This window comes from Lates calcarifer, linkage group LG7_2, assembly GCF_001640805.2.
Source record: "Lates calcarifer isolate ASB-BC8 linkage group LG7_2, TLL_Latcal_v3, whole genome shotgun sequence".
Classification (NCBI taxonomy): Eukaryota; Metazoa; Chordata; class Actinopteri; family Centropomidae; genus Lates; species Lates calcarifer.
In genome coordinates, this window is record NC_066854.1 from 11,317,925 (window position 1) to 11,341,546 (window position 23,622).

A 23,622-nucleotide genomic window follows, 5' to 3' on the forward strand; every position below is an offset into this window, starting at 1 on the left:
GTTGTTGGGGACATTTGTATGTAGGCTTAAAAAATCTTATCTTCTTGAACAAAATGATTAAGTATCACAAACCTCTCTTTGTCACAGATTATTTTCTGCAATAATCCAAGAGACAATGAAAGAATCCCACTGGCTTTTTGTTGAGGAACCAGGGTGATGCTAACCTCTGGGCTGGTCTACAAAAGTATGTCAGAGTATGATGATGTATGTGAAAGAATCAGGCTTCAGAAGGCATTCTTGTCTACTCTGGATAAAACAGTGTGTTGAAATCAGAGACTTTGTCTGAATATGGAATTTCCTAAAATATCAACAAACCAACAGCAATGAATAATGTGCAGTGAGCTGGGAAGATTTTTCTGGCTAGAGTCTTTGACTGTTTTTCCAGCTGAATTTGTCATGACTGTGAGATGCTGATATGGTTTCTGTATTCCCAGACCAGACTTTTTCTTGGGAACCGGAGTGGACCTTTTGGCTCTGTAAGTAGATATCATGTTAAACTATGTTAAGTGGGGGTATTTAGTGACTACTCTTAATGGTTTAGTGGAAAATGTGATCGTGAGCACATACTTTCAGTGTAGACAAAATAAAATGAGAATTGTTATTTCCATCCCCTTATCTTATCAGAGGGATCATATTTCAGTCTGTCCTCCATATAAAAGTCATCTGGAGTCCTTGGCCAGGAATTCAACATGGGAGCAAACACATAACCTGCAACATATTTTATTTAATAGAAGCAGACAGTGTTTTTACCCTGGTGGATCTTCACCATAAAGTCTCTCTAAAGCCCCTCTAGGCCTGAAATATTGTCTTGTTGTATTTAAAAAAAAAAAGCTGCTCTGGAGCCTTGTGTTAGGGGGCATTATGCTTGCTCTCACACTGAATTCCACTCACTCCTGCACTTTAAAAAGTATGTATGCTTGTGTGTGTATATGTCCTCACTATGCAGCAAGTTTAGATGCATAGCACAGTTAATCATCCTTCCAGAAAATGGCCTACTGTCTCACAAACTGACTCTTTAAAGTTGCTGAAATGAAATAACATAGGAAAATAAGTTAGTGGAAATTTAAAATGGTATAGTTAGATATAAAACTGGATTTGTTTTTGTTTCTTTTTTTCATGTATAGATGAGTAACTGCTGTAAGCTGAGTGGCCTCAATGGACACAGGATCCAGCAGAAAGTGACACATACCCCTAGCCCTCTCTGAATAATGTATCTGCCACTGGTATAAATGGAGTGATACTGTGTCCTCCAAAGTACTATCAGATGCATATATCATGACTGTTCATTCATTAAGATTGGATTATCCGGATTGCCTCTCAACTCCTTTCTCTCTCGCCCTCTGTATTGATGTTTCTATTGTGTCTGTGACTGGCTATTTCAGGCTTGTAACTCTGCTGTCTTTGTTTCTACCTGATCCTGTAACTAAGCTGTCATTCTTTTTCAGCTTCCTCTGTCAGCCGCTCCTACTCTCCTCTCCATCATTTGACCCCTGCTCTTCTTTCTCAGCTCATGTGAGTATAACAGGGTGAACATTTTGACTCCAATAAAACCCACTCAAGACTGGAAACATGGCACAATATAATGAGAATGATGCTTTAAATATGACAGGATGAGAATGGCTGAAATGTGAGTCACACAGAGGAAGCTGAGTTAATGTGTTAATTTCCCTTTTCTTGCCAGGACAGAGCTCAGGAAAACACTCCCTAGGAAATGCTGGTGTGGCTGGTGAAAAATATAACAATATATGCGCCACCATGGCTGCAGGGCAGGCCAGCAGGGTTAGTTGTTATGGGCCTTCCATGATTTGATGAGAAATAATGAGCTTTCCTGCCCACCCAGACCTGGTGTTGAAGAGAGGATGGGCGAGGCAAAAAGCTGTTAATCTGTTTCCTGAAAGCATTCAGAGGTTCACTTCTGACCAGTAGATGGAAAAGTAAAGCAGATTTGATTATTGCCAGCTTTAACCCTGGTCTTTTGGGCTCCCACTAATGCAGCATAAAAGTAATAATTAAAAAATCAGGCAATTTCTTTTCCCTCAGTTATTTTTTCTTTCCCTTTCCTTTGCCACAAACTGAGTTTGGACTTTTCACAGAGGCGAGAAAATACAGAAGCTACCTTATGTTTTGGAGGTATTTACTTACTGTCAAGCTTGCTAGCTTGTTAGCTCCAGCTTCTGCCACTTATGCATTAGTGGTAGCATTATAATAAGAAGGTATTTTAAACCCAAGTTGGGACTCCTTTTCCTATCCAGGTAGCCACCAGCTAGGATCTGTGTTCCGATTCAGGAAACAGACTTGGAGAACAAGTTAAGCATACAGATACTCATGTTATACATTTCTCCTGTTTTGTTCAGCAGGACATTGGCCAAGTATCTTCCCACAGCTCCAGCAAGATTAGTACGTGTGTACTGAAGATGCAGAGATGAAACTGATACCAAACCTTCACCAAACTACCGTTAGGCACAGTGAACGAGGGGATCCCCAGGTAACAGCATTACTTGGAGATGAAAAATTACTAGCTCAGTATATTTACAATATCACTAGTTGTACTTATTGTGCAGTAGAGTGGCCCCTGTCAATGCAATATCATTGTATTCAGTATACTTTAGGCCTTTTTTTACAGCAAGCATTTTGAAAAAATGGTTTGGTAGGTTGGAAACGAACACATGCTCGTTATGTTAACAATGATGGTGGGACAATGAGCCAGAATGCACAATACAAACACAGTCAAACTGAAGCAGCAGTTTTATCAGTTACACATGTGCTTTTTGCAAATGTCTTCAGTTTAAATGGCTAACTGGATTGGAAACATGTTGGCAGCAAAATGACCTGGATGGTCAAGGCAGACTCAATTTTGTTATTCTGTAGAGCACACTGTACTAGCAGATTTAAACCATGTTTTACTGTCATGAAAGAGGTTCCAAACTAATGAATATTTTTATGAAAATGTACAAAGTCAAGTTTATTAGCAGTTGCTGTATCATGTCAAGTATCAGGCTGATAAAACAGTGTATCCAGAAAAACAAGTATGTGTTTTTTTTTGAGTTGTTAAAGAGGACACAGGGTTTTCAGGAAGCAGGCTTAACCTTACAGAATCAGCACTTCTCTGTCCCCTTTCCTCCTTTTTTTCTAACAGTCACTCTCTTCTTTCCTTTGTCGTCACTTCTTTGGCCTGCTCTTACAACTCATATCTCAATTTGCTTTTCTGAACCCACATGTGAGTTTACATAAGCTGCTGTGTGCATGAGTAATTACAGGGCAGAGGGAGAGAGGAAAAAACTTTCCCTGTGAACTTTTTCTTTTCTCCTCCTCTTCCCTCCAGCTGCGTAGTGTGCCTGCACAACCCAGAGAGCCTGACAGACAAAGAGGGAACCCCAGCAACATCTCCATCTCTGCTCTTCACCCTCTTATAGCTCCCTCTTTTTCTCCCTCACTTCCTCACCCCTTCTGATTCACCTTACACAATAGACTTCCCTTCCAAGCACCACCAGCCTGAAGGGAAAAGGGGGGGCAGATACAGTTTCTGTACAACAATGGAAATTCAATCAGGAAATGGAGAGGAGGTGGCGAGCGCAGTGTCGGCGACCTCGGGCTTCGTTTCCCATAGTCCCTGTGGGCCGCAGGTAGAGGCATCAGACGATCCAGTGCTCAGAGAGGACCTGCAGGCTGCTAAGAGGATTGAGAGGTTTGACATCCCACTTGATAGCCTGAAGAGGATGTTTGAGAAGCCTGCTGTGGCAAATTCAGTAAGTACTACTACTATGGACTTTTATTTTTAGACTTTAGTGTGAACTGTGCTTAACTTTCTGCTTTTCTCCAAGTATGTCACTGTCATGGCCTGCACTTTGCACTGAATGTGTCAGATAGATGGGTGGGTTTGTTGCAACCTGTATGTGAACAGATTGAAAAGCTCTTGCACACCTTCAAAAAACTTGAAAGTGTAAAGTCAGTAGAGGTGACATGGCTGTGAAGTAAACCAGATCTAGTTTCTAAGTGGTGAAACTGTACACTATGTAGATTTCACTGTTGCAAGTTGCAGTTTTCTTCTTTATGTAATGACTGTCGAGGAAGGTTTTGGTTGACCATAACTGTAACTTGTTTTTGGATTATGGGAAAGGCTGAAGACAAAATGTGATGTCCTCGATCTCTCCATTTGCTTCAGTATGATTCACTTGCTGGCAATTTGTGGTTTTTCCATCATTTCCTCAAACTCTGGTGAAAAACACTTACAGTACACGTCTCCTTCCCAGAGAGGAGGGTGGCCTTCTCTCCCCTGCTTTGTTTTTCCATCTCAGCTGGCTTCTCTGAGAGGAAAATCTAAGTCTGCTGGAAGTGAAGTGGGTCATTATGAGAAAACCTCCCATTTACCAAATGTCTGATGATGAGACAAAAAGGCCCAGATGACCTACTTTTTGCTCCTAAATGTTTGCTCAGAATGTTCCAAGGACAATGAGCTCAATTATGGTGCATGGAAACCTCTCTCTTCGGAGTATCCAAGCTATAAAAATACAAGCCAACAAAATCCACATGAGCCAAAGCATCATGGGGAATGTAGTTCTCAGTGTGTGCCACTGCAAACTGGTGGCACTGAAACACACCAGCTGCATCTATGCAGTGCTACTAGGTTGGTGATATTTGATACCCTGTTATTTAAGACCTATTTTAGGGAGCTTTATGGTTAAGCAGGATCTTAAAAATAACCCTGTAATTGGTATGTCGGCTGCTGCTGGAAGCAGCGCGAACCTTCTCCGTCAGGCCAGAACAGAGAGAGACATGGGACTATTAGAATCAAATCACATCTGGCTCCTGAGATGAAAACATTTTACAGATGACTGTGGTTAATGAGCCACATCACCAAAGCCAAGATAACATCTTGTGAGGGTTTCTTTTGCTTTTCAGTCCAGCTAATATACTGCATCCTTATTTTTGTCATCAGACATGTGTTTGGGCTACTGTGGTATGAGCCATAGCAGTCTCAAAAGATAAGAGCTCTGCTTTGGGATTATTATGGCTGCTTCACATTCCACAGTGTCTCATTGACCATTAGCTATCTGCAGCTTATCATTAGGAGATTTTTCTCAGCCTTTTGATATACAATAGTCGCTGAGTTGTGTGGTTGAGTCTCTTTTGTCTCTTGTGTTTAACTTGTTAAAGCAGCTGTAGTCAATATTTTTAATGGATCAAGTGACTGTGTGTGAAAGGGGTCGCTTCTGCAAACCCACAGAGAATTACAGACTGTACCAGGTTTGAGGCCTGCAGCTTTTATGTTTTGGTTCAGTCTCATTGCTCTCAACAGTGTTGTTTACAGCTGCAATAAGCAGCTATTTTCTTCTTTTTCTGCATTTGTTTAAAAGCTCTTAAAGCTACTTTTCACTACCTGTGTAGCACCAAACAGCAGACAGGTAAAGTTAGGGACTAAGTGGACTATAGAGGAGCATTTAGCAGCCAGTGAGACAGATATTTCTCTCAGGGGTTGGTGGAGACCAAAAACAGACTGAATACTGGACTTAAATTTTTCAGGTGCTAATGTTCTCTGCATCTGCTGAATGTAAGCAACGGTCCACCCTAGCTACTTAAAAGATGATAATATGACAGTATCCTGTTCATAGCTTATTTCTACTTCCCCCAAGTGGCCAAAATAAATAAACAATGACAACATAATAACACTAATAATGACAATATTAACAGTTATTATTATTATATCTGACCATTTTACAGACAAGGACTGGAGTAACTAGAAATGGCATTTTCTACTGCCAGGAGAACATCACTGTCAGTGCCTTCCAAAATCATTACAAAACAACATTGCTGTAGAAAAAGTAAAACAGTTTTCTCACATTATAACACTATGGTTAGGGGAATATTATGATTTAGGTTAAAATAACTTCTTTGTTATGGTTAGGGGACCTTCATGAGCATGGTCACAAAAGGTATAGAGTTAAACGAAAGGGAATGATCATGGTCAGTGTTAAAAGAAACCAACAGTAACTGTTCAGGAAGCAGAAAATGAGTGATCTCCCATGTTGAAGTCCAACATTCTTGTAACCCACCTACACCAACCTCTGCAGACAGTGGCTCAATAATATCACACTATTTACTCCTTTGTTGCTCAAGAACAAGGGTCATAATTCTACAAATACTAGAGATAATAGATACTTTGTGGAATAATTTGACTTTAAACCCTCACTGTCATTACAACTAATCAACTTTCCTCTGAGATTCAAGTTTTGTTTTCTTCTATTGCCATACTGAATCCTTATTTATGACCCTTGGGAGAAATGAGAAAATCATTTATAAGTATTCTTTTTAAATAACAAGCTGCACAGCTGGTCAAATGTCTGTTTGTCACAAGCTGGCATTGCAACACATGCTGTAGCTTGGAATTGTATCATGAGTGCTTACAGTCTGTTCCTATCTTTCCTTGAAAAAAAGCTTGTAGTCAGTGTTAATGGAGCATATGGGCAGTGTTCCCAGATTCCCAGAGAGAGGAGAGGACTATAGCTCTGCAGCCGGCTGGTTATAAAACACGACCTTGTCTCCCAACTCATCTGTAAGGCTGAGCTTAATATTTGATGATGCACCATATTTTTCTTTCTGTGGCTCATTTAATTTATTTAAACGCTGCAATGTCATTGGACGGCCAGCCATAACAATGACTGATGAATTCCCAGGTGGTCGCTCGGCTGTGGCCAAAATCCTTGGTGTGGGGGGGGGGGCAGTGCGCGTTTCCAACAACTGCAGATGTGAAATGATGCAACGGTTTATCTTGAGTGCAAAGAGCGTGGTTTTCCGCTTGTGTAGCCGGGCCGATCCTCCAGGGACGCTGGCTTGTGTTTACAGCATCTGTCTGACCTTCTGGTCATGACTGAGCACACAGGGAAGAATACACACACACACTGATGCATGAGACAGATGAGATGACACTGTGTTACACATCTTATCATTCGGGGGGGGGGTTTACAATTCTCAGAAGCACACATGCACACACTGGTAATTTACATACATGCAAATGTGCACAAAAATAGGCCTTTAACCAAGACCGGTGAACATTTGCACTTAAGAAAATTTTCCATTATTTTGTTCAGGCTCATTAAAATGTTCAGGCATAAATTAGTGGTTACATAATTTAAATGTTTCTAATGCTCATGACCTGGCTTGGCACTTACTCATGTTGTGATGGCAGCTGTTAGCCAGTGGGTGGCAGTGCAGCATCTGTGAGGTTAAGAGTGCAAGCTGGTGTTAAAGCTGTTTCTGTATACACCAGAGTATCAGTGAAAGGATGAATTATATGCACTTAATCACAAGTTTATCACAGTGAGACAATTGCTAATCACCTGGTGTTAATTGGAGTTGATTTGCAATGCTTAAAGGTGTCTTAAAATGGCTGTTCTCTTGTGTCTAAGCAGTCAGATTATCAGGATTTGCATAACTGGTAATATATCAAATTCTAATGTGTTTGGTAAATTTATCACAACAGAAAAGAATTTAAAAGGATTTCATACCATGTGATAAAGCGAGTCACATGTGTTTAACAGGATAACATGGTTGAAGAGAGACAGTAACTTTTTTAGATGGAGGGCTCATGCGCCCCATGGCGCTGAATGAGGTGTCTACATAAATTCAGACAGTGGCACTAGAGGTCTGGAATGTTCCCTTGGTTTATTTTCATAACTGTTACTAACTCCCTCTCATGGTTCTTAATGTATCTTGCTGAATGGATTGAAACGATACTAATTTTCCTCCTGTTACTATATTTTCTCTATGAACCTTTGATAATATGCCCTCAACAAATGGCCTGTTTTCAAAAGGCAGCACTCAATCGAAAAGACATTAAATGGAGCAATGCATTAGGCTTTTCATATGGTTCATTTCTATAGCTGTTTTAAGTCACTTCTCCAGCTTTTATGCAAAGAGTGTGCATTTTGTCAGTCTGCCACATTGAAAAATCTCACTTCAAAGTATCAGATGGGAATGACACTGAGCCTTTTGGCTAATTGTGGACAATTTTCAAAAAAAAAAAAAAGGAAAAAAAAAAAGAAATCGATCAATATGCACCACTGTTCCTAAATGCACTTAATTAAATGTTAAATAAACTAAAAGCCACAATGTGTCTGCAAGAAATTGATCCAGACTTGATGAGGACACCGGCGTCCTCATCAAGTCCATTGAGCTCGTAAAAATTCCATTAACTTTTACCAGGCATCTCTTTCGTCTCAGTTTCACAGATTCAAATCTTTTAATGGAGCTGGCAGCGGAGCTGTGTGTGTGACGCATTGCTAGTCTGCTGTGTGATGATGACTTGTTGCTCACCACCTTGGCTCTGAGAATAGTTACACTGTTACGTGGTCTACCAAACACAGCCCTGAAACTGCCTTCTTCATTTGACGCGTTCAGATAAATAATTTGTCTACCTGACGTTTATTTTGTTTATGGATTTGATGAATTGAAATGTACCTAAAAGTCTGCTCTGTACTGCTGTCAGCCCTTTTTCCCAGAGGCACTGTGGTAGCATGTGCATATTCACTGCAGTGTATGATAATCCATTCCCATAGCTGGGTAATGAATGCATATCTCTGGGCCTTTTTCCATACAGATTGTTGCGCTGACTCAGATTGTCTTGATTCTCTAACGCAGTTTGACACCCACAGCCCCACAAGAGCATATGTGTTCAACAATTAGCCAAAGACCTCAAGGCTAACTGTTTCAAAATTTATTATAGTTCTGACAGTATGTCATTGTGAGGGCAACACCACGCCATCTCTCATCTCCGCCATTCCTCGTTGCCATGGCGAAAAAGAGGAAGGACTCTTCAGAAAAGGTTTCCAATGTAAATCTTAATTGCTGTGCATCATAAATGAGAGCTTAATCGTTAAACCTCATGCCTAGAGCTGAGAAAAACAAAGCATAGAGATAAATTGCTAGTAGCTCTGTGAGGCTGTACTTAGACACAGTGGAGCTTTCAGATAAATGCTAACATCATGGTCAAAATGACAACCCTTACCATACTGTTATTTATTAGGTATATTCTTCTCTATATTCACCATCATAGTTTAGAGTGTTAACAGGCTAACATTTGCTAATTAGCTCTAAACACAAACTAGTGTTTACAGATGTAAACAGTTGGCAGAAATTAGTCCCAGTTCTTTCATTACCAGGAAATGCTGGGAAAAAGTCTCAACAACCATGCTAGCTGCTAGGCTCCACAGTGATATGGGCTAAATGCTAATGCCAACATGCTATAACGCTCAACATAACAATACAAACTATGCTGATGTTTAGCAGGCAAACTGTGTACTGGGTATGGCTGTTATGTTAGCATGCTAACATTTGATAATTAGCAGTAAACTCATACAGCTGAGGCTGCTGGGAATGTCATTTTCTGCAGGTATTTAGTCAGAAACCAAAGAATTGGACAAATCTGACTACGTGATAGCACTGCATAAAAGCTAAAAACTTAAAAGTATTAAGTCATACTGTGGGGAGACTGAATGGCAATACCATATTTGGTAGCCTTTTATTCTACAACTGACAATCATTTCCAAGGAAGTTTATTTTGTACAAATATGGAAAACAGACAAGTTTGGATATGTTGAGTTTATAAATAGGGGTCAATTTCCAGAGGAATTTCCTTAGAAAAACACCTCCATCTAAACCACAGTGAATGTTTATTCAAAACTTTGTTCTTCATGTGTGTTGAATTGTTTCACATTTTTGTATCTTTAGCTGACTTACTGTTCACATCTGGGAACCATGAGTGTTGAAATTTTCATAGCAGCCCATCCAAAAGATGTTGAGATTCAGTCCGGACCAAAGCAGCAGACCAACCGACATTGCCATCCCTGCTAGCGCCATGTCATTAGCGATGGCTAAAAATCAATCTGGGTCACATGTGGTTGAATATAAACGCCAGTATTCTAAGGTGACATGAAGTTCGTCCACCTGCATGAGCTTGTATTACGCACTCATATAATTATAGACTTAAATCCCCAGAATATCAACCAGGCATGCAGTATGTCAGGCGATGTCAGTTCCACAGTTCAGTGTATATTTGGAGAGGCTGAAAACAGAGTCAGATCCCAGTCCACTTTGGAGTCGTCAAGTATAAATAGTAGTGCCTGGTGATGTTGGCATTGCTCACTGAACATTAAGAGAGCACAGAGACTGATGAAAGAGACTGAAATATGATTTACATTCAGCGAGCACAGGGCCATATTGTGAAAGAGGACTGAGAGTGGATGGGAGGGGGAGGCAGAGGATAAGGACGATGAGGATGGATAGGGAGTGATCAGAGTGAATCAGCGGTGGGGGTGGGGGTTAAGAGAGAGAATCAAAATGAACAGCGAGTTCATATTTTAGCAGGTGAAGCGGGTCAGAGTCTGATTAACAAATTATATTCATGTTTCAATAATGATAAGCTTCATCAGGCCCCACTTCAGGGCTGCACAATCACTGACACTGGCAGTTTTTTGTAAAAACTCTTTTCAAAATGTTCTCTTTTTCCCACAACTTTCTCTCCCTGGAGACAAGCAGATGTCTGTCAGGTTTCAGCCCTAGTTAAGATCACTGATAATCAGGCGAGAGAGAGCCAGAATACAGAATGAGGAGCTCTGCCACAGGCCACAGGATACAGAAACTGAATATACATCACCATATATGACTATATACATGTACAATATAACTATAAATCAGTTTGTGTAATTATGCAGTATATTATTTTCATATAAGAAAATAAGAACATCATGACAGACATGTAAATGTATAGATCTCGTTATAAAAGTTGACTTGCAGTATCTTATGATGAGCATGATTCGCTATGCTATCTTAATGTAAATGGCCCTCTAAATCAGTAACCATACTTCATCCCTGACGTCTGTGAAACACACAGATGTCTAATATTAGAAGTCTGTTACAGAAATGGACATATATCTATGTTCTTTCTTCGGTCTGAGCACACCTCCAGCCTGTATTAATGATCTACTAATGGCCCTGTTTTCAGCAGTCAATACACACAGGGAGTTTCTGCAGCCAAGCTCTGGAAACTCAAAATCATTGATGTCTGTCAAACTTTAATTTATCTGCTGCTCACTAGATCTAGGTCAAATTTGTCATTTGCAAATGGTCCCAGTTGGGCAAACAAAATCACTCTCCTCTCCTTTAACAGCTTCCACCCCAGTGTGTTCCTGAGCAAGGCACTTAACCCTGTGGAAATGCAGGGTGAAGCACTGGAACACTGGTTAAAACCTGTTGAAGTGGGCACTAAATTATACTTCTAAAAAATACTGTGCATGGTTTGTGAGTGAGTATGGACAGATACTGTATGACAGATACAGGTTTAGATTCTGTTCACTGTTGACACCACAGTGAAATTAATCTGCTAAATATTTGGTTCTAGAGGTTTGCTGAGGACTAGTTGCTAAACTAAAAAGGGGGTTGTGGAACACAGCTACAATAGTCTTGTTCTGTTTCAGAGCTCAGCAGTGTCAGACTTTTTATTGGTCAGCCATGTGGGTTTGTGGGATCAAAGTTCATCCCAGTTGGATAAAAATTTGCATGCATTTGCTTCTCCCCTGTGAGTGTATCCAGTCACGGAGATTCTGCTGGAATAAATTGATTTTACAGAGAAATTTTGCAGGTCTTTAAGAATAACTGGAGCATAGTGTTAGCTCAGGCAGAACACTTAAGTCATGCTTATATTAGCTGATTGGCATCAGCTGTTTCATTCACGCTTCACAATCACTTGCAGTCTCACTAGCTGTGTGAGTATCAGTTGACTACAGAGTCATACAGGTGTACTGTACAGTGCAGTTATTATAACATTTTCTATAAATGGTCAACTCCTTCACTCCTTTACGTACTGGTGAGTGAAATCATCCTTACTGAAAGTTGGAAATGAACATGTTTCCACTACACTGGACTACCCGCTGGCTTTGCTGTAGCAAAGCTGCCCTATGAGGAGTGTTAGTAATGCTAAAAATAGCAGCAGGTTTAGTCATAACCTCTAACTGCTCCAGTGAAGCTGCTCAGTGGCCAGCAGTAGACAGCTGTGGTTGTATTGGGCAGACCGCAGGTGTAAATGGTGTGAGGATCAAAGTAAAGTCTGTCACGGATACACAGTCAGTTTGAATCTGTGAAGTTTGATTTTAGATGCCAGTTATAGGAATGTGGAACCAAGAGAAAGTTTTCAGATGTTAAATTCCTGTGCCTGAAGGCCTGGTTACAGCTGAATTTAAAACAACAAAATTTCACTGTGACTCATTTTTCTGGATTGATTCTAATCGAATTGCTGTAATTCATAGATTCACTCATAGGGTGGGGGGGGGGAGTAAATACAGATTCAAGTTTGACCCATAACTTTGAGAGCAATAGCACACCATCTCAACAGTGCTGACCTTTAAGGAGACGGAGAGGAAGCCATTGCAACATATTAGTTGTGTTGCACCATCCACTTTTATTTAACCTCCTCTGTCCAAGTATAAACAACTCAAGAAAAGGGAAATGGTCTGTGGACATTTATGAGACGAGAGTCAATGGTACAAATATGTTTTATGTTAGCAACCGAGTGAAGCTAACAAGCTAACACATTAGCTAAATGACCATTAGCAAAGTTTAGAAAGTTGAATGTTCCATTTTCAGTAACTTCAGCAGTTGGCACACCGGCTACAGTGGTTCACCAACCTGCCACTTTCTGTACCACTTCTTGGTGCAATACCGCATCTATTACAGTCTAAACTGTCCAGTCACAGTTTTCATTAAAAATATCTGTCACATTTTTTTTTACCTCGCTCCATGAAACAGGTTTAAAAGAGTGAAAAAATAAAGCAGAAACCACTGCACTGTTCGTCAAGCAGACACAGGAGAGGATTTTGACAGGACAGCACCACAAATACTGCTGAGGGAAAACTCTGACTAGATGTTGCATCATGTATCCAAAAAAAAAAATAAATAAATAAATAAAAAACAGCCTTTCCACAAGCACGGGATAGAATGAAAAAATATCACCAAGTTTTTATGTGTCAAAAAACTGCCAGGGAGGAAAATGAAGCACAGGCTGTGACCGGAGCAGAAATGTATGCGCCCTTAGCTCATATATCAAGACAAGTTTTTGTAGTGGAGGGCTTCAGTATGAAAATAGCTCAGCTCTGTTTGTCTGTCGCCATAAATGTGAATCATATACCCTGTTGGCTTTGTTCTGGCTCACTTTACGTCTGTCTGTTCTTTCTTCTTTTTCTGTTTGTTCATTTCCTCTGTCTGTCTTTCTATTTAGCTGTTGCTCACCTCCCTGGCTTTTCACTGTGACACTGTCTGGGTGTTTGGCCTTTAGTTAATCCCCTCTCTCCCAGCTGGGCTTGGTAGAAAAACCTCAAATCACTGTTAACCCCCCCACTCCGTTGCATTCTCTACCTCTCTATCACTCTTTTTTCTGTTGTTCATTAGGTTTGTTTTCTTTGACTTTTTTCAACACTAAACAATACCATTCTCTGTCTGTCGATTCACTTTTTCACTCAGACACTGTCTTTTTCACTTCTTTTTTGGCTCTTTCTCTTCTCCCTCTCTGCTTCTGGACCGTGTCTCTTTTGTGCCCATGTTTGCCCATGAGTGTTTGAAATATTGATGTGGGCGGATCTCGCCATGCCTCTGTTTAGTCATAATAAGGACAGTCGATAGAGGATTGAAAACCAAAAAAATGTTTTCGTACTTCTGCTGGATTGCAAAAGGGAATGCTTATGGCACCCGGCACAAATAAAAACAATGGCGAAAAGAAAGCAGCTGCCAAAGAGTAGACAGAGAGAGAAGGAGGGAGTGGAAGCGAGGATGGCGTGAAAGCTGGGATGACCTTCAGATGAACAATGCGCATGGTTGCATAACACCAATGAGGAGGAGGTGATTGAAGAAGGCAGACGATTAGTCTTGAGATCCAAATTCAGTCTGTAGCGCTTCATTTCTGTTGGTTTAGTGCAGTTCTGTGCTTTTTGTGCATGTTTTTACCTCAGCCAACAAACAGCACAAGCCTACAAGATTTTGCTGGTGGCATTTAACCTGCAAATGACAATAATGGTGGCACTTTGTGAGCCATTTCAGTGGTTCAGGCTGCAAATCTTGTACATACTATTCCTGATGAAAAGGAGATCTCTTGCAATAATGTGCTTCTCAATTCAAGGACAGCAAACTTTGATAGTGGAAACAGTTTGTAACTGATTCTGAGTCAACATGGACAAGGATCTAGAGTCAATCTAGAACAGGTATACATTTGTATACCCTTCATTAGACGTTTGGTTTAACAGGATTTCATTAGGTAATGCTTCTCAAGAGCAGGACTTGCCAGAGTCGATATATAAAAGTACTGTACAGTTGACCAATAGGATGGCCAAGCTCTCTCTGACATAAGAGGTCTTTTTTCTGGTTTGCTATGTTGAGATAGAGTCTGACAGCATGTTTACAGTGTGAGTGGTGGTTAGTCTGTGTATTAAGTTCTGCAAAAGTCCAGTTGCATCTTTTAAGATCTTTTTTATGCTACTAGCTAAACATCCGCATGTTGGCATTGTCGTTGCGAGCGTGTTAGAATGCTAAAGCTAGCATTTAGCTGCAATGCCTCATAGAGCTGCTAGCATGGGTTAGTCCTGTTTAGCCCTGTGTATTTGTATAAGTGTTGGTGTCTGAGGAGCTGTGTAGTTGTAGAATATTGTGCAAAGTGACCACAGCTGAAAAAACCTACAGGTTTATTTCATCATGTTCAGACTGAATGTTATTGTATTTTATCAGCTCACTATCAATAACCTGACACAAAGCGGAGGACATGGAAATCAAAAGGAAATCAATAACAAAAAAGTTTTTAGAATTATTTCTATATCCATCTTTTGTTGTGTTGTGATTTAAGCTCTGCTCGATACTGCAACATTTTTATTAAAACATCAGTATGAAAAAATAAGTAAATGTTGAAAAAACTAATTGTATAAGCAAACATATTAAAATGTATCTGTGTAGCTGTGAGCTATATTTAGATGAAACCTTTTAGACCTCTGTTTTCTGCAGTTCAGTCTCTTTTCTCAAATAGCTGTTGTTCCAAAATGACTCGTTACCTCGTATAATTAACAAAGCCTCTCACTCAGGCACTCATGCATTCATTCACTCATTTATTTATTCACACAGCCTGAATGATTTAACCCCAGAGGTTGAGGCGTTGCTGTGTGCAGCCAGCTGCAGACAACACAGCTGAATGTTGAAGCCAAAGCACAGATGCCTTAGGAAGCATTTTCTCAAAGCTGCAAAACCTTGGACTGTATTGAGTCGATGCAGCAGAGGACAGGATATTCATACTCTTCTACTTTTCCATCCTACATTTCTCTGTCTCTTAAAGGCACTATTTGTGAGTTTTGCTACTGCTACATAGCCAACGTCAGCATATAGAGCTTTTTACCTACCAGTCTAAAATAATTTTGTTAATTTAAGTTAATTCTTGGAAATAGTAGTCTAACAAAAGACATAAGAAAAATTATTATTGTTTGTACATTCATACATTTTACAGATAATTAGTGTAAAAAGGTTTGGTTTCTTGCTCATACATTTTGATTAAGTCAAGTCAGTTTAATTCATATATCACCAAATAACAACAGAACTTATTTCAGGGCACTTTTCACATAGAGCAGGTACTGTACTCTTAAAAATATTATTTCCAGAGACCCAACAATTTCCACAGATGAGCAGCACTAGGCAGTGATGTGAAGAAAAACCGTCCTTTTAAGAGGCAGAAACCTTGAGCAGAACTGGGGTCAAGATGGGCGGCCATCTTCCCGACTGGTTTGATTGAGAGAGAGAGAACGACAGACAGAGAGAGAGAGAAGAGAGACAAGCACAAAACTACAATATAGTAGAATAGATCTTTATTTTCATTGTTTGAGAAACAACAAAAGACAATTCAGCAGCTCTAGGGTTGACAGCACATGATAAAAAGAATACTACAAGAAAGAGAAGATGTTGAGTTAGCAACATCCATTTATGAGGTGTATGAATACATACAGATATATCAACAGATTGTATAAATTGTCAAACATAACAAATAAACAAAAATGAGAGCAAGACTCCCTGCTGTATCCAGTAAATCCAAATGATACATATTGTTATGAGTTGAGTGACTCTCTGAGCTGGAATAACCCTGATGATATCATCAGGTTATTTTCTTAGGCTTGGCAAAGCTCCTGTGGAGCCACGGAAGACATTTAACAACTGGTTTTCCAGGCAGTTGGAATCATCATAACTAGTGACCTTTAGGTGTAAAATTCATGGAGTGCCCCTTTAATTGCACTCATCAGCCTCTTTAGTTACTGGCAGGATCCCTGGCAATGTACACATACTGTATACAAAATACAGGAGTTTTTATTATCTTATTCTATCACTGTGGCTCAACTGCAAGTAAATGAGTGAGTAAACCTGCTGCTGCTTTTTATTAGGAAAAAATCCACCCACTATTAGTGAGATCAGTAAATGATAAATGCAACATTTAGGTCAGATAGATGTTATCAGGCCATTTTTACAGACTATTGAATTTTCCACTCTGCTTGGCAGCAGAATCAGCCTGACTCCACTGTGAACTGTCTTTACAAGAACAGAGCAACTCATAACTTAAGGAGGAGTGAATCAAGCAGGAGGTGTTTTTGGGGGGTTATACGGAGCATAGAGAGAAGGTTTCTTGTGTAATCATTTTTTACTGCAGGTTTAAATCTCTCATTTTTGAAATTTCTTGGCAGTTTTGTGTTAGAAATAATTTTTCCAAAGAGGATGATCGTGCTGAACTTACCTTTTTTTAAAAAAAAAAAAAAAAAAAAAAAACCCACAGTACAGTCTCCATGTCAGAGTCTGCCATTATTTAAAATTCTTTTAGCCATCTTTGAATCTTCATTTGTCCTACCAGGCACCCCCCAGTGTTTTTTTTCCAGTAGGTACATCTGAAATGTTTCAGTTTGTAGAATACAGTTAGAAACAAGGCATAACCTTGGCCTGATGTGTTCTTCTTCATATTAAGTACTTCGCTCATGGTCTCGCTGCTGCTTGCCTTTGATACCATGATCCAAGCAACTGGCAAACAAATTCAATATCCATACTTCAAAATGTCCCTTCAAATATTGCAAAGCTCCCCCTGCATTGTAATAGTTATAAATGACTGCTGAGACCTTTGACTCACTGCTGTGAATTGTTGAAGAAGGTCAGTCATGTTTTAGAGAGACAAGTCCAAAGCAACTGGTTGCCTCAGTCAGACTCAGTGATTTGTTTACTGTTGTTGAGCCTCATGAGTCATGTTTGAGAGCAGGCACTTGTATGTTATGCCAGCCAGCCCATAAGGCAGCTTTCACAGCCAGAAGCACTCATTCCAAGAGCTGTCAGAGGAAGTGTGCGTGTGGCTGAGCTGTATGTGTAAATACAGTGTCAGTGTCCACACGCGCGGATGCATTTATGTGTGCACCATTTGCCAACAAAGGAATCCTGTCATTTAAAATGAAGTACCCAAACAGTGAGTCATGTGTGATTGACTTCTTTTCTTGGCAGGCCCCTTCAGTCAGTCACCATACACCAGCCAGAGCTACAGTGCTACTCCAGAGACATGAATGGCACATAGGCCTTAAATGGACAGCATTAAATCAACTATTTCATTTGCAAAATGTCAAGAGGACAATGAAGTGAGATGTCTGAGTGGATGTCTTAGGAACTTGGCATGAGGAGGTTAAAAAAACAGAAAAACAAATAAGCAAAGAAAAGACAACCTGGCTAAAATGAAAGCTGTTACTGGTCCCAGGTGCTCCCAGCTCTACTGATGGCGCAGCTCAGCCCACCATTTACCTGCAAGACAATCAGGATAACAAGCATGCTGCAAGCTGCAGACAAGCAGGCCAGAGAGCTGCAACACAAAGAACAAAAGAAGGAGAGAAAAGAAGATAGGAAGGACAGGGAAAGAAAGGTAGAGAAAAGGAAAAGAGAGTGATCCCAAAATAAGATCTTATATTCTTACTTAAGGAGTACATTCCACTGAGGTGGACAACCTCTCTCCTCCAAAATGTCACATCTAATATGGAACCCGTGGACCTTATTGATTTGAACTGCTACTGTAGCTTCACCAACTCCAGCAAAAGCACTCGGAGCAATTTCCGATCTATTTGAGTCCAAGGCAGTCAGGTGGAGAAGAGGTGAATAGTAGCTCTTGTGTTCAGACTTATCATAGCCAAAATGCACTGATTATAATCCATTTTCAAACTCCATGTCATGGCTATAAACTTAAGTGAATAACCAGATTCAAATACTACAGATGGAATGTAGCTATCAATTATTATTATTACTATTTTATACTTGATATGAGCAACATATATTCATTAAAGGATAACTTTGGTATTTTTGAACCTGGGTCTTATTTTCCCATGTTTTTGGGTGTAAATCATTGATAGGGACAAATATCTATGAATCTGTCAGTGCTGGAAGAATTAGGGTTGGGGTAGGGTTAACCCTAACCCTAGCAACCCTAGCAACTCCCGTGTTCTGCAAGGTGAAAATAACTGTTTCTGTCAGAAGAGTCTGGTGGTAATATATACTGAAAAAAAAATCTTACTCTCCTCTGTTGAATTACATTGTGGCCAGCTACACCATTTTTGCTCAATACTGCAAAGATTCCAAAGATTTTTGTCCCTGTTAATCATTTATATTAAAAAACATGGAAAATTAAGCCTAGGTTTAAAATTATAAAAGATATCCTTTAAAAATGTGCCCAACTTGTCTAAAATTGTACAGTAATAACTCGTTCCCTTTGTGAAAAATTCTGCAGTGGACTGAGGTGAACCCTCTTGATTCAGGTTCAGACAATAGCCATCCAAGTGAACAGTTATATCTTTACAGCTGACAGTCTCTCACCCAAGTGGCACATTTTCTTCCATGGGTTGAGAAAAACGAAACCTTCTGACTCAATTCTTGACTAATTGACTTATTAAGACTGACATTTTTTAAACAGAGGATGACACAGGAGGGGAGAGGGGGAGGACAGATAGAGAACATTTGAGGAGAGGGAGGCGGACAGCTTTCCACAGAGACCCTCCGTGCACCGCGACATGTCATTAAAGTCTTACTAGTAGAAACACAGCTTATTAGAGGACGAAAATGTCAACAGCTGACATGAGACAATCAGCGTAAAATGGTCAAGTCCCTGCATGCGTGACAGTAAGCTCATAGTTTCCTGGATCAGTCTACGCTCTGGTTATATCTCCCTCTAATAGGCACCAATGCGAAGGTGGAGCGTGTCACAGTGTCACTTCCCCAGGCTAGCAGTGCGTGTATTAGTGTTTCCTGTTACCATGGTTTCACCATCACAGGTCCGACTAGCCTCTTTGTAGACGTCTGTCACACATGAAATGGTCCCAGATGGCCAGCATTGATTTCATTAGCTGAGCTTCTTTTAAGAGGATCCAGTGATTTCTCTTTCTTTTTTTTCACAGGGATTATCTCTCGCAACAGGCAAGTACATTTAGACAGATTTCACCAAGCACTGTCCCTTATTAACTCCGTCAATCTGTTGGGAGACACACCCCCCACCACCACCACCATCACCATCACCCCTATTCCCTCTTCCTCCTTCCTCTTTGGCAGCTTGCGCCAAAGAGAACATATGGCTGGGACTCAGAGCTAGATAGCACTTGGTGATGGCTGCATGAGACATTGTGCTGTGCCATTGCTGCTGTTCATCTGGTTGTTGTATCCTAGAAAATGGATAACAGCAGTAGTCATGTCATCATCACAAAATATCTTGTGAACTCAGGGACAATACCAATCACCATTTTGATGTCTTTAGAACTAACTAGTCTGATGCCAATAATAGAATGGTTTTGCTCCTAAATAAGCAATCAAACAAGCTGAATGTCACAATATTTTTAATCAATATATTATCCTTTTATTGTGCTGTAGCTGATGTTATATTCTTGTTTTCTCTGAAGCTCCCTCTGTTGCCCTTGATCAGCTTTGTGAACAGGCTCATTGGTTTTTGTCTGTTTGCAAAATGACTGCACATCAGTCTCTCCTTGCAAACTGGCTGGTTGGTTTTGCCATTGTGTGACCTCTTCTAGGGAAAAAAACATTCTTTTTGCCAGTAACATGAATAACTTCAGGCCACGTATTTTTGAGTAACATGTTTACTCTCAATTTCTACTGGCTTTAATCCCAAGTTTCCTCTGTGCCAGATATAGCACTGAAATTGGCTCTGCTCAAACATGTAAATGATATCTGAACATACTTGACTGAAGGATGCTGGAGGTAAACTAGCCCATATGACTTATTGTTCAACCATGTCTGAGGACAAAATCATGTATATCTATTCCAAATGGTTAGACAGCATAAGGTGAAGCAAAAAGACTGCTTCATGGAGAGGGTTGATGTGATGAATTATGCAAATGGATCAATAATAATGCAGCAATGATAATTATGAAAGGATTAGCTTTTTCTTATCACATGTAAATATGGTACCTGGTTTGATTACATTACATCTGTTGCATGTTGGTGAAACAGAGCGATACATTTTGTGTAACCTAGATTTTCAGTATTGAAGACGAACAACTTTAAATTGAATCATTTGGTGTCAGTTGGTGTTCCCATTCCAAGTCGCAAAGTCCAATGCCAAGCTCTCTCTTCCAGGCCTCCCGAATGTTCTCTGGAATGACATTGTTACGACCATCGAACAAACGTACAAACCTAGAGATAAGATTCCTGGAGTCATGAGGTCTCAAAACATGCATATCAAAAATGCATGTTTCCATAGAAAGTTTCAAAATTATTAATCTTGGATTGTGCGCGTATAACTTGCAGATGAAGAAATGTTAAAGAAATGAAAAAGAAGAAGTGTGATAGTGAGAATTTCTCTCTTTCTTGACTATTACAGTGCTGTTATGATTGAATTGTTATCTTGAAATTGATTGTATGTAATGGTCTAGTTACTCTGTTAGCCTTTAGCATGATGCATCAAATAGATGATAGATATAGAGTAAAAACACAATATCGATTAATTAATAAGTAGATGAAAAGAAATTAATAACCACATTTATTACAAACTGATTTTATATTATTTTCTGTTCAGTAATGCAGTACTTTCTGTAGTACATGTGCACACAGCTAATCCTTCTATCTGCTGTGATGTAACTGCAAAATATCAGCTAATGTACAAAATATATTTCAAAATACGTTCACGCTCACACACCACATGTATTCATAATTCACCTCACAAATGAAGTGTAAACAAGCTCACCAGAAAACCAAAGAGAGATAAATGTTTCAATCTCTTTAATAGCTTTCATTCAGTGACATTCGCTTCTGTAACGAGCTGTAATGAATTCAAACCACCACAAAGTCACGCACACACGCATTTGTCACACACTGGCCTGTAAAACATCCTTACTGCTCATGCACTTAATCATCCCCTGAGCAAAGTAACACCCTGTCCTAGACAAAATACTCTGTTTAAACATCAGCAGAGAGACACAGAGCGCTGGGAAGCTGTGGTTAGCAGCCGGTTTGGACTGCGTGCTTTTGCTCCTCGCAGCTCACTGGTTTGAGCTTCATTCGATGTGAGTGTTACTTTGGCAAGAGAGCCAGAATGACAGTGACAGAAAGGAAGAGATTATGTTTACATCCCTGTTTTACCATGATGTGTGTGTGTGTGTGTGTGTAATACTGTAGGAAAGTATGCAAATGACCATGGATGTGTTTCAAGGATTTGCTAAATGAGATTTTCGAGGACAATGTTTTGTCCTTTGGTGCATTTTTGAAATAACGGTTGACACTTTCTGCAGAGTGAAGAAGACCAAGCTAGACAGACACAGATTTATGTGTGTGTGTGCCACGTGGTTTGCCGTGTGCAGAGATGTTGCATGTTTGTTGTCACTCTGCACTGATGCCCGGCAAGAAGCTGTCAAAAAAAAAAAAAAAAAAACCACGCTATGGGGAACACATTTGATTTGCAAATGAAAAAAACACACCCGTACATTTGCAAAGACACACACGCCTACATAAACACACAGACACAGGTGTGTTTGTTCCCCATGGGGATGATTTGCAACTGAATAGGCGTGTTGCACAGGCTGACTTTTAAGTTTTGACAAAATGCTTCCAGGGGAAAAACAAGCCTGTATGCACCAAGGACGTGCCATTTACTAATGTGCCTTTTATCAATAGAAGACTGTGAAAACACCTTTAGTTACTGATAGAGTGGCTCTATTAAAATTCAACCAAACACTGTTTGCACTAACTTTCCAGTCAACGTCTGCTGCTCACAATGTGTTCAAGGTCGTCTCTCTTTACACTTGTGTGTGTGTGTGAGTGGCTGTGGTTAAATGTGTTGTGTGTGCAGACCAGATGACAGCAACAAAGTTTCTCTGGTATCCGCAGCTTAAATGTCACCAGATGCTTGACTGTATCATTTTTCATACTTAAGGTATGTGAGATAGCATGTGTGTCCTCTGTTGTTTTTTTCTGTGTCTATGTCAGGGCGTGTGCAAGCGATTTGGATGCAGCCCGCTGGTTTTGATAACCTGCTGTGTCACCTCTCCATCGTCCTGTTGAAAAACACAGGTGTTTCCTCTGATAGCTCTCTCTCTCTCTCTTACCAGGAAGTGACAAACATCCACGCCTCCCCATCCAAACGAGCAATGTCCAGTAGTCTCACACAGGCTGACCCATCAACAGATCAAACCATGGCCTCATCTCAGGACACCGCTTTTTGTGAGTATTTTCTTTTGGGAATTGTATTTTTAACAGAGTTGTAAAAGTAACTTTTCCAAAAAAAAATTTGATTTGATGCAACATCAAATGAGCTGTAACATATGACGGGAAGCCTAGCTTTGTGATTGCATCATGGTTACACCAGTCTGTCAAGCAAACAACCGAGGCTGCAGAATGGTTAATGCAATGTTTTGTCCCATTTGTTCTTTGAGATAAACATTTGGCAGAAAGCAGCTTTTGAAAACTAGATTGTTCTTCGCTAGATAAGCCTGCCTCCCTGGCAGGTGTTTTTAATGGGAAGCTTGGAGCTCGCTAGATACTGCGCCTCCATTACTGTGATAGCAACACTGTGGTGGTTACCTCAGTTTGTTTTCCACTGATGCTGATAACGGTGTACACACAGATGGAGCTTACAGTGCGAGCTACAGTCCATTTTTTAACTCTGTGAGGATTACAAACAAACTAAAGGGAGCACGATCTAAGATACTACTGGCCTCTCAGGTATCACAGTGTGTTGATCATGGAGTGAGTGATACTTTTGTGGATGTGTGAGGGTGAAAAAGGGGAGAGATTCCAATACTGAAGGGAAAAATAGGCAGGTTTAATGCTTACTGTATTAGACTTGGTGGAACAATTGGCAGTGACCTTCACTACACTGACCAGTACACCCACTCGGCCTTAGAGACACAGACCAGTGTCATCCATCTGAGCCGCTGACAAACACCTAAAGGAACAGCATTGTTAACAAAGGAGGGAAGAAAATCAATCACATGGCAAACTGAGCTGCTACCAATCCCCCAACAGTGAAATTCAGCTGGCAGAACATCTAAAAATAATCTGAATGAAAGCAAAACCTCAGCTAAATACAGAGTGATCAACTATGAAGTA

At 40.1% G+C, this 23,622-nt stretch overlaps 1 protein-coding gene and 1 long non-coding RNA gene across 2 annotated transcripts in view; one reads left to right on the forward strand and one right to left on the reverse strand.

The window, feature by feature from the left end:
* Nucleotides 1–3,340: 3,340 nt before the first annotated feature.
* Nucleotides 3,341–23,622, forward strand: part of xirp2a (xin actin binding repeat containing 2a) — a 51,072-nt gene continuing 30,790 nt past the window's right edge. Inside the window, 2 exon segments of the mRNA XM_051066025.1 lie at nt 3,341–3,746; nt 22,623–22,734. Of these exon segments, the coding sequence (XP_050921982.1) occupies nt 3,534–3,746; nt 22,623–22,734 (325 nt within the window). The 5' untranslated portion in view covers nt 3,341–3,533.
* Nucleotides 5,740–10,094, reverse strand: LOC108900580 (uncharacterized). The gene is made up of 3 exons (XR_001963754.2): nt 9,733–10,094; nt 7,167–7,212; nt 5,740–6,865 (listed from the first exon to the last, which is right to left on the reverse strand). It is a non-coding gene; the product is annotated as an uncharacterized LOC108900580 (long non-coding RNA).